This window comes from Clupea harengus, chromosome 15 (genome assembly GCF_900700415.2).
Source record: "Clupea harengus chromosome 15, Ch_v2.0.2, whole genome shotgun sequence".
NCBI classification, from domain to species: domain Eukaryota; kingdom Metazoa; phylum Chordata; class Actinopteri; order Clupeiformes; family Clupeidae; genus Clupea; species Clupea harengus.
Genome location: NC_045166.1, coordinates 376,386 through 390,546, shown reverse-complemented (window position 1 = coordinate 390,546; position 14,161 = coordinate 376,386). Strand labels below are relative to the sequence as shown.

At 39.3% G+C, this 14,161-nt stretch overlaps 1 protein-coding gene across 1 annotated transcript; it reads right to left on the bottom strand.

Moving 5' to 3' along the window:
• Positions 1 to 11,696: 11,696 nt before the first annotated feature.
• On the bottom strand, positions 11,697 to 14,137 carry LOC122133548 (ankyrin repeat and SOCS box protein 2-like). The gene is made up of 6 exons (XM_042709966.1): positions 14,082 to 14,137; positions 13,802 to 13,972; positions 13,048 to 13,630; positions 12,765 to 12,918; positions 12,426 to 12,533; positions 11,697 to 11,722 (listed from the first exon to the last, which is right to left on the bottom strand). Exons 1-6 carry the CDS (start codon positions 14,135 to 14,137, stop codon positions 11,697 to 11,699), a joined length of 1,098 nt encoding a protein of 365 aa, XP_042565900.1.
• Positions 14,138 to 14,161: the final 24 nt, after the last annotated feature.

Below are 14,161 nucleotides of genomic sequence, written 5' to 3'. Positions count from 1 at the left end.
AATGCGCTTGCCTTTTCACTGATAGTTTGTTTCCATCTAGTTTCATAATCTTCTGAAGAGCTTCAAATGTCTCTGGTAGGTAGCTCAGGTTGACTGCATATGACACCAAGCAACATTGCCCAGTCCCCCAGGATTTCGCGGGCCTTTTTTGAGATAGTTGCGGCCTAAAATTCCTGATTTCGCGGGAGCTTTTCCAAAAAGTTGCGCTGAAAGTTGCGTGGCTTTTTAGGTGTTTGTTGCGATGAAATTGCAGAGCAAATGAAAGTTGCGAATTTCCCTCTTTGTAATTATAATTGAGTTATTTGTCGAAAAATAAGTTAAACAAACAGTCATTAAAGAACAAAACCATTGAGAAATGGTCCTCTAAATAACCTTACCAACATACCAAACAAAAGATTACCAGGACTACAAAAATTTAGCAAAATAGGCTGTTCTGCCCTCAGCTTATTTAGGTCAACAAATGTATATTGCTTGTATTGTTGTTATAGAAACGAACACAGTATAGTATTGGACTTTTACTTTTTAATCATTAAAATGTTCGTCTCGTGAGAATAGCAACAGCTGTTAGACAGTTATCTAGAAACTAGTGCTGTCAAACGATTAAAATATTTAATCGCGATTAATCGCATTTATGTCATAGTTAACTCAAAATTAATCGCGATTAATCGCACATTTTTATCTATTCTAAATGTCCCTTCGTTTATTTATTTTTTCCATCATTTTATTTTTATTTTAATGCCCTTATCAACATGGAAAAGTGGATTGGCTTGCTTTATGCAAATCTTTTATTTTATTGAAAACCAACATTGCCAAACAGGGCGGTACAAAATAAAATTATTAAGTGCACATTTCAGGTAAACAAGGACTAAGCCTATAGTGCAGTTAAACCATGGCTTAATATTTTCTTTTTTCCAAGTTTGCTGGGAACATAGCAGTCAGGCCTCTTATTTCAGAAACAATGAACTGTAACAGTTAGGTTACCAATAAAAGGTAAGCCTACTACTTCTCTGCTTTCAGCCAGCTGCCTGTTGACATTTTCAGACAACAGTGAAGCTCGCTTCTTTTGCACAACACAACTTTTAAAAGTAAACTTTCCATTCAGAAGCTTTTTATCATCCATTTCGCCGTATCGCGCTCACCATTCACTCAAACCGTAACGTTAGCCTACTACACAGTTTGCGAGGCCAAAAAGAATGTAAATCTTAAATAAAAAAATCGCGTTAATCTCGCGATAAAAAAATGTACGGCGTTAAAATGGGTTTGCGTTAACGCCGTTAATAACGCGTTAAACTGACAGCACTACTAGAAACATATGCTAGTTACGGTATGCTCATATGACGTCCTTCCTGCGTTTCTGGCGTTCTCATTCTATGCTGATCAATCTGTTTTGCTATCTTTGTTGATTTATTTTATCCGTATAGGTGTTTATGTTGTTCAATTTCATATATTAATTTCAAGTTATCCATTATCCATCTTCAACACTAGCTGCTACCTTATCTTCAAGCAGAAAGTAAGGTTAAATCTCCATGGCAACAGCTCTCGAGGGTCTGGGAAATAATCGGATTCATTGCTTCCTTCATTATTCACAGCAAAATATAGAATTTCCATTACATTTCATAGATGTATTACCAGACTCTATGTAAAAAGGACCACGCACACCTTGCAGAAAATTATAAAAATTGAAGCCAGATCTATTTCTGAATCCTCGGAGGACATGGGCTGAGTTCTGTTTCCACGTCTGGTGTAGCCATTCTCATTGTTTACAACGGATTAGAACTCTGCTAGTACGTGTCTGCACTGTGTCCGCAGGGCAGAATTTCCACCCTTGGTGTCGCCGCGGAAGCGAGAAAGTTGTGGGAGACGACAATGGCCCTCATTCTCGAACATTTTCTGAAGTTTCTTCTGAAATGTTTCTTACGGGCTTCGGAAAAACAACGTAAGCAAAAGACATCCGCCAAATTCATGTACGCTTGAAAATGGGGTCCTACGCAGCAGAAGTTTTCTGGGCTGTGCTCCCCCGGAAAAGTTTTCTTAAATTGAAAGCGCGTTCTCGTGCTCCTGAATTTGCATACATACACGCCCTGCTAGCTCCTTATAAGGGCACGCAACCGTAGTGACGTGTGCAGTCGGAATCGACCGAATCTACACGAAAGCAACTCGTAAACGAGTCATGTCAAAGCGGAAAGTCATGTCTATGACTTGAACGGTGCAGAGATGGACTGTTGCAGGATGTAGATGTGTCCATTCTATTCCACTATAGCTATATCAACGTGATTGAGTTTAGTGCTTATTTATTTATTCACTTACATTTGCAGTGTTCGTGTACATTACATTTAGTCATTTAGCAGACACTTTTGTCCAAAGCGACGTACAAGGGATAGAACAGTCAAGCTACGAGCAATAGAGACCTAGTGTAACAATAAATACTACTTAACATAAGAAATAGAAAAACGAAATAGGAAATAAAAACGAAGTGCAGTAATGTAACTGCTATAAGTGCAAGTTAAGCACTAGTCGAAGTGCCAGTTAGGAAGGGAGGTGCTCTCTGAAGAGTTGGGTCTTCAAAAGCTTCTTAAAGGTAGAGAGGGACGCGCCTGCTCTGGTAGTGCTAGGCAGTTCGTTCCACCAACGTGGAACTACTTGAAAATTCTGGATTGCCGTACTTGCACAGACGGCAGTGCCAAAACTAGACGAGCGCAGCATTCCGGTGTAGTCCTTTTATTTATTTTATGACATCACGGTGCCTCGTATAATCATGACTATAGGCCTACATGTGAAACGTAATTGTTAATGATACTTTAATCCGAGGATCTGTAGAGTTGATGTGAACGCAATCACCAACGATTTCTCACAAATTCATTAACACGGAGAGTTTTCTTAAATGCGATTCCTCAAAAAACCACAAGAGGGCGCACGGGGCCATCTTGTGGTTTTTTAAGGAATCGCATTTGAGAAAACTCTGGCCGAGTTACGACTGCTAATTCGAGTTCGAAAAGTCTTCTGAAGTTCAGAGCAAATCCCAGATGAGAAAACATTCATGAATGCCAAATGTTGTCCTAAATCCAATTCAGAAGAAATTCCTCTTAAATTCCTCTTAAATTCTTCTTAACTGCGTTCGAGAATGAGGCCCAATGATTTTTCAAATTTGCGGGAAAGTTGCGGTGATGTGTTAAAATTGCAACGTTGCGCTGAATTCGCGGGGAATCGTTGAATTCGCGTGAATTGGTGCGATCGCAACATCGCAAAATCCTGGAGGGTCTGGGCCCTGTTCGTCGTAAGGGCTGAAGCTAAGTTAATCAATTGTCCTTTTAGCCCGTTAACATTAGCGAGCTGATTGAGAACAGCAAATATCGGTTCGTCAACGGCTCATCCGCCTCCAAATCATGTGGTTAATTTCAACCAGTCTAAACTTATCAGGGCAGTTGCGCGTGCACGTCCTACTTCAAAAGGCAGGAAAGGTCGATCGCCAAAACAACGATTTTCTAACGGTATAATGGTTCTAAACTCAAAGAAAAGGGCTCTTTTTTTCTTCGCTGGCGAGCAGGAGATGAACATGAACGCTTATGAAGAATACAAGACCATAGTCATGGCAAAATTTAACACTGCCACTGCTGTAAGAGCAAAACAAGAGGCAGTGTGTTGGATGTTTATAGGATGATATCTATGTATGAAAACGTGATGGCAAGTGTGGACTAGTACAGAGGATACTGCTACCGGTTAGAAACTGCAAGGTTGCTAGTTCGAGTCCCCTCACCTCCTACCTTGGTGTAGTTTTACATTTCCTTGTAAGTCGCTTTGAATAAAAGCGTCTGTTAAATTACTAAATGTAAATGTATTAATAACAAATGCAATAAATTGAAGCAGTGAAAATAAATTGTGTGTATTTCTCTCTATTCTTATCTTGAGTCCACCTTAATAATTTTCTACAATAATGATATGCTATGGTGCAGGGCCGGAGTGGGTCCACTTTTCAGCCCGGGAATTTCAGGCCCAAGACCGGCCCACTTTTTCCATGGTAGTGGAAATTGGATAAATGAAGCAACAGTTCAGCTCTTACTATCCTGTAGTTTTTTTTATAATACCGTGGTTCAACAAATAATGTAAAGGTAAATAATAATCCACTTAAACTGAGAAGTTAACCAAAAATATTCCACTATTCCACAAGGATAGGTTGATAAATTAACAAAAGCAGAAATAAATAAATAAAGCATTTGAAACGTATCCCACTCTTCAACAAAGAGGCATATTGAACTAATGTTTACAGTTCAACTCACAGTACAGTATACAGTTACATTGCAAATAGCACCAACAGCATCTACAGCATCAGTAAGTAACCGCCTAAGCAGTGCACTGGTTTCAGCCAATTTATCTATAACTGTGTCGTTGCTTATAGACATGAGGATTTCCTTCTCTGTGCACATTAACATGAAAGCCTCCAAAGTTGTCCTGACTCAATGAGCTTCGTAGCCCTATTCTTCACAAATTTTAAGGTTGAGAAGCTCTCTCACATGCAACCTGTGTGATGGACAAAGTCAACAGAAACTTATATGCTAACCCCAATGACATGATAAGCATCCGTGAGGAGGTTGTACTGTGAGAGTATTAAATGGAAACAAATGGCACATTTTTTGCAGGAGGAACAGGTCCTGCTTTCAAGCTCCATCTCTGGTAATATTTTGCTTGCGAATAGGTTGACAACGCTACAACGATATTAACCAACGCTACAACGTTAACCGAATAGTTACGTTGCTAATCATTAGGCCTATGTCTCTCTTTACCAGTAGCCACTTGTGTTTGTCCTCTTGAAAATAAATCAGTAAGCTTGGCACATTTGGCAGCATCCTCCTCCAATGCCTTTCTTTTTTTCAACCTGGCTTTTTAAGCCCCTCTTCCTCCCATCCATCCTCCCTGACACGTATCGTTGCGGTAGGGCCGGCCCAGCTATCGGTAGTCTATCTGAGAAAACTTTTTGGAAAAGACAGGCTATGGACCCAACCAACTCTATTTGGGAGGGGAGAACTCCATCGCATGCTACAACCCATACCGAAGCTGCGGTGTCAGAATGCGGAACGTGTGTAGCCTACTTTAAGAGAAGATGGACTGACGTGACAAATGTCAAAAAATTTAATTCTCGACTGGCCAGAAGTGAAGCGGCCCAGCGGGAACTCTCCGATTACCCACCCCGGGCCTGCAATGGTGTACTAATAACACTGTCATATAATTATCAGTGCTTTGTTCTCCGCATCGCCGACACTACAAAAATGTACCACTCGCAAAAAAGCGCAAGAGAGTCAATGTTCGACTGTGGTGTTTGCAATAAATGACTCGAGAAGGTCTTGTAAATTAATTATTCCTTGTCGGCTGAATCGGTAGCGCTCATACAAGATGGAATAATGGATCTTTGCGATCGCAAAGAACTCTCTCCCTACGCTAATCTTACTTATCTAATATGGCTCCTTGGCCAATGGGATCCCTCCTTTTTCCGGGGGTGTGGCAAGCTTATCCAGCTACACTTAAGATAGCCTGCGCTGGAGCAGGTTAGTGCTAAGTGATATGTTACTATGGTGATTTATCGAAAGTTGCTTCCACGAACCAAAAAGAGGGGCGTTTTTTATTTTAGCCTGAAAATTAGCTCGCTAAACCACTTAGCGAGCTATGACGAATACCCCCTGGCTAGTGGAAGATGGAGAGAGCTGAGGGATTGTTGGGTGGAAAGTTTCTGTTTAAGAGGCAAAATGACGGAACAATCGACAAAACTAAAGTTGTATGTAGCATTTGTCATGCTGAATTTAGCTATCACAGAAGCAGCTCGTCTTTAAGTTATCACCTTAATGCAAAAGCACCCGACAGAAAGCAGTCACAGGTTAGATGGTCGCCAACCCACACTCCATGACTTCTCTAGGAAAATAAGTAGACCGTGAAAAGGTTACCAACGCTGTAGCAGTTTGGGTTGCCGGTGAATGTTGGCCCATCAACATAGTTGAAGACGGTGGGCTGACTGAGGTGTTCCGAATTGCTTCAGGGGACAATTCTTACGATTTACCGTGAGGGGCACCATTGTGTCTCGCATACATTCCTTGTATGACGGCGAGTGAGCACGAAAAAAATACCATTAAACAACAGTGTCTAAAATACACGCTGTCTGAAGTGATTACTCGTTAATTTATAATTAATAAGATTTAGTCTTTAGAAGAAAAACAAACTTTTAATCGTGATTAATCTAGATTGAATTTGAATTAATTTGAGACATGAATTTGATAATAATAGATTGCAGCCACAGATTTAAATCATTATTTCAATTATTTGAATCATTATATTGACCTATTTGAACCTATTTGTTTGCATGCAGGGTACCCTTAGGATTTTTCACCTCAAATTTAAGACCTTTTCAAGACCACTTTAAATGAAATTTAAGACCAACATCGCACCTTTCCTGATATGCGTACGAATGAAAAAAATAGGAAATCAATCAATTGTGCAAATCTCCTTAGACTTATTAGGCCATCGTAGGCCTCCATTTACCTAACTCATCAATATTCATTGTGGGTTAGGTGAAGAAAGTGTCACTTGCTAAATTATTCATAATTGGTATAGAAACCAGAAACACTTTCTGAATGCTAAACTCACCTATGTGGAGATAACACATATGTTTTCAAGGTTCAGAGTACAAAAGAAAACTTCCAAAATATTTACAATGTATTTTTGTACAAAGTCTGAGCACCTCTGAAACTAGTTTTTTGTAAGAGTATGTTTAGATTTAGTTTGATTACATTCAGTTTACTCTCATTTTATTATTGCTGAGGTATTCCAGAATATAATAATAAATGCCACTTTTGTCTCATTGTTTTTAGTTTAGTAAAATATACAAAAATATCAGGCATGGCAGACTACCTACCAGAGTCAAAAAAAGGCCTTAGGGTTGGAAGTGTTAACATTTAACCTTGAGCAACAAAATATCCTTATCAGCATCCCCCTAGATTACTTAATGAACTTCCAAATTTAAACATATAGTGAAATATAACACACACACACACACTAGCATATTACACACTGTTATTAGTAGCATTTATCTTCCTTCCCCTTCATCCTGAAATTACGTATGATGTACTGATATTTTTATAAATATAATTTCATACTTTTTGAAACATGATCTGATTGGTTTGCTGTTGTTATTGTGGATTTGGGTGGATATCTTAATGTAGATATAATATGGATATAAAAAATGTGTCTTTGCTGTTTATCCTCTTGGTCTTTCACTCAAAATATTCACAAAAATCTTACCTTTTCATTGAAGTAAAATTATTGAAAGACTTTTTTCTTTTTGACATTTAAATACAATATTTTTCTCCAAAACATGGTTGCCACAATTATTGGCAGCCCTAGAAAATCTTATAATTAAAATCTAACTGAAGTATATTACCAGTCATATTTTACATTTTTAAGTTCACCTGTTTGATTAGGAACTCTTAAGTGGTCAACCATGACTTCCTGTTTCACTGGGGTATAAATATGAGGTGACACAGGCCAAATACCCTTAGTCATTCATCAAGATGGGAAAGACAAAAGAACACAGTGTCGAAGTGCGACAAAAAGTTGTTGAGCTGCAGAAATCCGCAAAAGGATATAAGAAAATATCTAAACAGTTGAAAATACCCATTTCCACAATCAGGGCAATAGTTAAGAAGTTCAAAGCGACAGGAGATGTAAGGAATCAGCCTGGAAGAGGACCTATCTGTAAATTGACCCGACGCACCGTGAGGAGGATGGTTCGAGTGGCAAAGGAATCTCCAAGGATCACAGCTGGAAAATTGCAGAGGTTAGTCTTGGGGTCAAAAAGTCTCCAAAACTACCATCAGACGTCACCTACATCACCACAAGTTGTTTGGGAGGGTTGCCAGAAAAAAGCCTCTGCTGTCAATCAACAACAAAGCACACATCAAAATCAACAGAGATGGTTTCCCGACCACAGGATAAAGCTTTTGACCTAAACCCCATTGGAAATATGTGGGATGAGCTGAAGAGGAGAGTCCACAAGCGTCAACCTAGGAATCTGAATGATCTGGAAAGATTCTGTATGGAGGAATGGTCTCAGATCCTGTGCCATGTGTTCACCAACCTCATCAAACATTACAAGAGAAGACTCAGAGCTGTAATCTTGGCAAAGGGAGGCTCCACAAAATATTAAATGAAGGGGTGCCAATAATTGTGGCACACCTATTTCTGAGAAAAATATTTGTTTCATTATAAGAATTTTATGTTTCTTTCAATTATGTTACTTCAATTAAAGATTTGATTATTATAAATATTTTGAAATGAAAGATCATGAGGATAAATAATAAAGACATTTATTCGCATCTCATATTGCTCATTTTTACTAAAGATGTGGAGGGCACTGTACATAAGACATCCCTCATAAAAAAAACACAGGGCCCACACGACAATGGCACTACGAGCTGAGATAAATCCTATAAATCGTTTATTTGTCAACATCAGCAAAATGTGGTTTGGCTGAACAGAATTTCCCTGGTGAAGTGAACCTGCTAGAATTTAGCGTCACTTTATGTCGAACTGAGAAAAGGCTTTGGCCAATGATTTTCCAGATAGATTTCACCTTTGTATATATGGAATAAATTGGCTGATTAAAATGTCTGGCAAACAAAACTAAAAATTCTATTCATTGCTTCTGAGGATGTGCTGAAGGCTTTAGAGAGTGCAGACTAAAGTTTAATAGGGAATTAAATGTGGTTGGATAAAGTTGTGACCGCGATGTCATCGGTTTAAAATGGTTCAGCATTTGCTTGTCTACACAACGACCTAAGGGTTGCATTTTCAAAAGGTTACACTCTGGAACCAGTTTTAAAAAGTTTGCTTTTTCAGGCCCACACTATAACACCTGATAAGTTAACTTTACTTAAAAAAAATTGTGGAAACCGATTACCTGGAAAAAATTAAGTAAAAGAACGTATCTGTTTAAGTTAACCTAAGTGACTTAAAATAAACTAGCACACAGTGAGTAGGCAATACTCAGTTCACTTCAGTTGTGAAAATAAGACAAAACAAAGTAAGTGTACTTGGCATCTTGTTTCAATCTTGTTTCCACTGCATGGAATGGAAAGAAATTGTCCAAAACTTCACATGACTTCAAACATAATAATAATACATAATAATCTTTGATCAGACCAATCCATTGACCTTATGACCTCACTGAAATGTTTTACTATATTCTACCATAAGGGATTGTAACACCTTATCCTGTGTATTAAGGAATGAAGTACTGACGTTTACTATATTCTCAAAAAACGGAAAAAGACACCGATTGTAAGATTGTAAACTATGGTTTTTCCCATCTGATAAATGGATTGGTCTGATCAGATTGTAAGATTATAAACAAAACCAAAGCATGGCACATTTTTTTTTCAACAATGTATTAATCTTTCATCAGACCGTTCCAAAGACATAAGGATCTCACTCAAATGTTTACTGTATTCTCGCAAAACAAAAACAGAAAATTCCTACATGCCTGCCTGGAACGGGAAGTAAACACAGTTCTAATGTGGAAGAAAGACCAAAATGCAATACAACTTTTCAGTTTTTGGAAAAACAGACACTTCACCATTGTCGTGTGGACGAGGCTTAATCAGTCAGGATGAGAACATCATTGGGTCATGGAGGAACACTTATCTTTCACCTAGGGGGCTGAGGAATGACAGTGGTGGATTCAGACCTTGTCAGTGAAAACGTTATTGAATCATTGTTCACTGGTGAATGTGGTACGAGTGGTTATTTTGAGATGTCTAGCCTGGCAACTTGTTCCTTCACTGAAAATGAAAGGCAGGGACATGCTAAAGGCGGAAATAAGAACATGTAACATACACACATAAAACAGTGTAAACTGGGACTCATTAAAGGGTACTACCCACTTAGTCACCCTTGCAAACGTATTTCCCTGAGAACTACATACCTTCAAGGGCTTTTTTTCTGTTTGCATTTGCACCGCCAGCAGGAAAGCTGAAGTGATGTTGGTTAAGATGGCCAACCGTTGGTATTGCGGCATTTTTTATTAATGGTAACGGTAGGACCTGTTGTTTACACGGGTATGTGTTCGACCAATCACAGTACGTTTTAGGTCACTCATGATTCCTCTTGTGCTGGGAGAGAACCTCAAATAAGTCCCTCAAAACAGCGTTCTAAGAACTATGATCATCCTCAGGTCCTGCAGTGTGGACACCCTAAAAGGGGTACTTCCTCCAGCAGTTCTAAGAACCATTAAAGAAGTTCCTCCGGTCCGAAAGCACCTAGTCACACCGAAGGGTATGGTTGCCTACAATGTTTTCCCGGTGAAACTAAGCTCAGGTACCTAGCTCGACCATTAAGATTTCAAACCTTTGGACTACAGCTGGCCCCTATGCTGCTCCACAGTCGTATCAGGGAGCAAGTTCCTGCCCACAGGGCACTTTCACAAAAAACCAAGCAAACTAAATAAACGAGTTGGAGGATGGGCATGGAAGATTGGCAGGAACCATCCTTGTGGAAAAGATTTATAAAAAAAAAACATCATTCCCAAATGACACATTACTAGCAATACCTTTACTTCCAAAATAAGGGAAATTAATGTCACTGCAGATTTTTAAATGAAAACACCATTTTAAACAATAAAAGGTGCAGTATAGTATTCATAATTCTGTGTTCATTAGTGTATAGTCTACCTGTAACTATGAATCATTGTGTTTTCGCTAGCATGAGCCCTTTGTATCTTTATAGGGAGCGGGTTCTTCTTCCATGACAATTACATTCATAGTCTACCATTTCTGGCCAGACTTTTTGCAAAATATAGCAATTATTATTTTCTCTCCACATCATAATAGTATATTTTAATATATATGTAATCTAACCTGATAATAGAGGCTCGGTCAAATACAATAAAATAAATAAAAATATATATTAGACGGAAAAAAAATATACAATTCATTTTTCCTGCATAACATAGGCTAGGTACAGCTGTAAAAGCAATGTATTATACGTAGGTTATAATGATGATATGTGACCCACCACGGCAACACCCGCCCAAAGGTATTACATCACACTTAAACTGCCCTTCCATGTTTCACTTCCATGAAAAACAGTATAAACATACAGTAAGATATTTAGCATTTATTTTAAATATCTGGTGTTACGTTTGTCCCTCCATAGTTATTTGCCATTAGAGCCTAGCTTGTATTCCGTGTAAACAAGCATGCATGAAAGTCTGGGATTTGTCAACAGCACTAAATGGTCTACTGAATAAACATGAAGTGGAACTTTTACATGGAAAACACTTTAATACGAAGGTTTAACTGCCCTATGTATTGACCTAAGGATGTATGTCTTATCATTGTTCTCAGAGAAATGTTACTATCACTCCATTACTTTGGACCCCAGTTCTCCCCCCAGTACTCCTGTTCACTCCATGGGCAAAACACTTCCTTGTCCCCTTGGTCCCTCCCAGTGGGATAACTTCCTGGTTTCCAAAAGTAATGTAAGTGACCGGCCATGTCGCTGGCGTTGCCGCTCTAGGTCTTCCTATGTATATGGATAAAGATAACGCCATCTTAAACATTCATTCTTGTGTTACAACCATTTGCATTCAGTGATGGTTGACACATTTTTGGGGATTTTTTTGGAGGTGAAAGCTAAACAGCATTGATTTCAAAATGTAGTTAGCCCAACAGTTCCTCCATGTATGCTGGCAAGGGGGAGTGAAAAGACCATATTGATGCTCTTCAACAGCCCAGTTTACCTGACACGTAGCTGTGATGATACTATAAGATTATGAATTGAGATTCTTGGATTTGAATGATAAAACAAGTGTACATTTTTAAAATAGGAACTGATTTAATGTTGCTCGTCATGCAGCATCTACCTTCCATTCTCTTGCATTGCGTGCAGAACACAGCGAGTGTACAGTTTCTTTATATGACTCAATCAAATGCATGATATAGGTGCTGTTAGCACTTTGGTTTTAAGAGTGAAGCTTTAGGAAAAAAACAACACTATGACAACCATCATAAAAGTCAAGAATCCCTTTTATCTACTAATACAATCACTAATATGTATCCTACATTACCCAATCTTCCTTCTATTATAGTTGTTTAATCTTTTTGAAAGGATAAGCTAGTGCCCAACATAATAGTACAGTGTAACAAAGGACAAAGAGTACAAAATAAAAAATAGTAACTTCAATATAAAGTGCAGCTCATGATCCTCACCCTACCTAAAACATACATCAAATCATTTTAGCTTTGTATAATCAAGCTTTTGTTGGTTAGATCATTTGACTGACAGTGTCAGTGCTTAAAAAAACCAAGTCTGTTTAGAAACAGAGGCACCCTCAGTCCAAATGGCAAGAAGAAACCTCCCAAGACTCTCCCCTGTCGTAGAACAGGTACTTGATGAGGGGCGCGGCAGAGGCAGAGTGGTCATCCTCTTCAGTCTCTGGTGGTGCACCTGCTGGCGGATCCTCAGTCGGCACAGATGCATCAAACAGAGGGATGGCTCTGAAAGTTTCAAGGATGTTTCAAGATTATAAATATTGAAGTATTCGAACACTTTCGCTTAGATTGGATCAGGCTTTCATTATTGTACACTTTTAATACATCAAGCGGCTAACAAACCCATGATGACATTACATACAAGTATTCCTAATATGGTTTATTAAACATAAATTCATCCAAAATGGCAAAAACTATAAATTCAAAGCAATTTGGAAAGTAACTAATTGTACTCACTTGACTTTTCTTTGATGTGCACCCAGTCCTGGTTGCTCTCAAGAAGTTCTGTGATTCTGGAACACAGTTTTACAGGACCAGTGTAATCTAGGAGACGGTCAATTATAGGTCCAGTCCAATAGGAGTGAAGGGGATCGGCCATTATGTCACAGAACTGAACAGAAAATGATAAAAGATAAGTTAGGAAGGGAAAAAAAATGACCACCGTATTCATCCATATACACTAAACCGTATACACAATGAGTGACACAGCTGTAACCGGTGCAACACATTTCCTCCTAACCTGTGCAGCTGTGCTCTGACGAGCCTCATCAGACCAATCATCCAGCTCCAGCAGGCCATCCCTGGTAGGATTCCTTCTCTTGATTGGAGGATGTGGGTTGTTTCCATGAACACAAGAAAAACAGGCTTTGGCATCACATCCATTGTCCAGCAGGAGCTTGAACATGGCCGTTTGCTTCAAACAGAAGAGGAAAGCCCCTGGGAAGGTGGTGGGGTGTGTTGGCATGCAGGCATTCACATCGGCACCATACTCCAACAGCAAAGCAACCATCGGTGCATTTCCGTGTCTCACGGCTACCAGAAGGGGGTTGAAAGCGTCCACATTAGGGTCAGCACCAGCCTCCAGCAGCATGGAGGCTGCATCTATGTTGCTGCTGCGGACAGTGAAGTGGAGGGCCGTGCAGCACCGGTCGTCATACTTCTGGGAGTGGTCGGGCAACAGCAGGGTGTTGACGTCAAAGCCGGCCTGAATGAGAATCTCCAAGGTCTCATCTCTATCATGCTCTGCTGCCAGGTGGAGCGGACTGATGTAGCTCCGCTGCACAACTTCTCTGTCTGTGAGTGGAATCAGTAAGGACACAAGTCTGCCCAAAGACAGAATGAAAATTAAAGACCTTATAAACTATATATATATAGCATCAGAGAAGTTACCTGAAAGATTTGGTTGCACTGAGATATGAACTTCATGTTTGCTGCCTTTCGGAAAATGTTTTAAATGTCAAGCAAGCAATTCAAGTTGATTTCAAACTACCAACCTAGCATGCCCATTCTTTGAAGCAATGTGGAGAGGGGTTAGTCCTGCTTTAGTTGTTTTGTTCACATCTGCTCCCTGAGACAGAAGCAGCTTCACCACCTCTTCATGACCATTCTTGGATGCTTCATACAGAGCTGTTGCTCCATCGCTAGCACGAGAGTTAATATTGCCCCTTAAAAATACAAAAGAGATAAGTTGTTACACCTGAATACATTTACAAAACAATAGAGTATTTCACGTGGCTATTTGAGTATTAGTACAACCAAGTCAGCATTATTAACAGCATGCCTTCTTGTTTGACCAGTTTGACCTCAATCGTGAAATGAAAACTAACCATGTTCAATGAGGAGGTTCAACACTT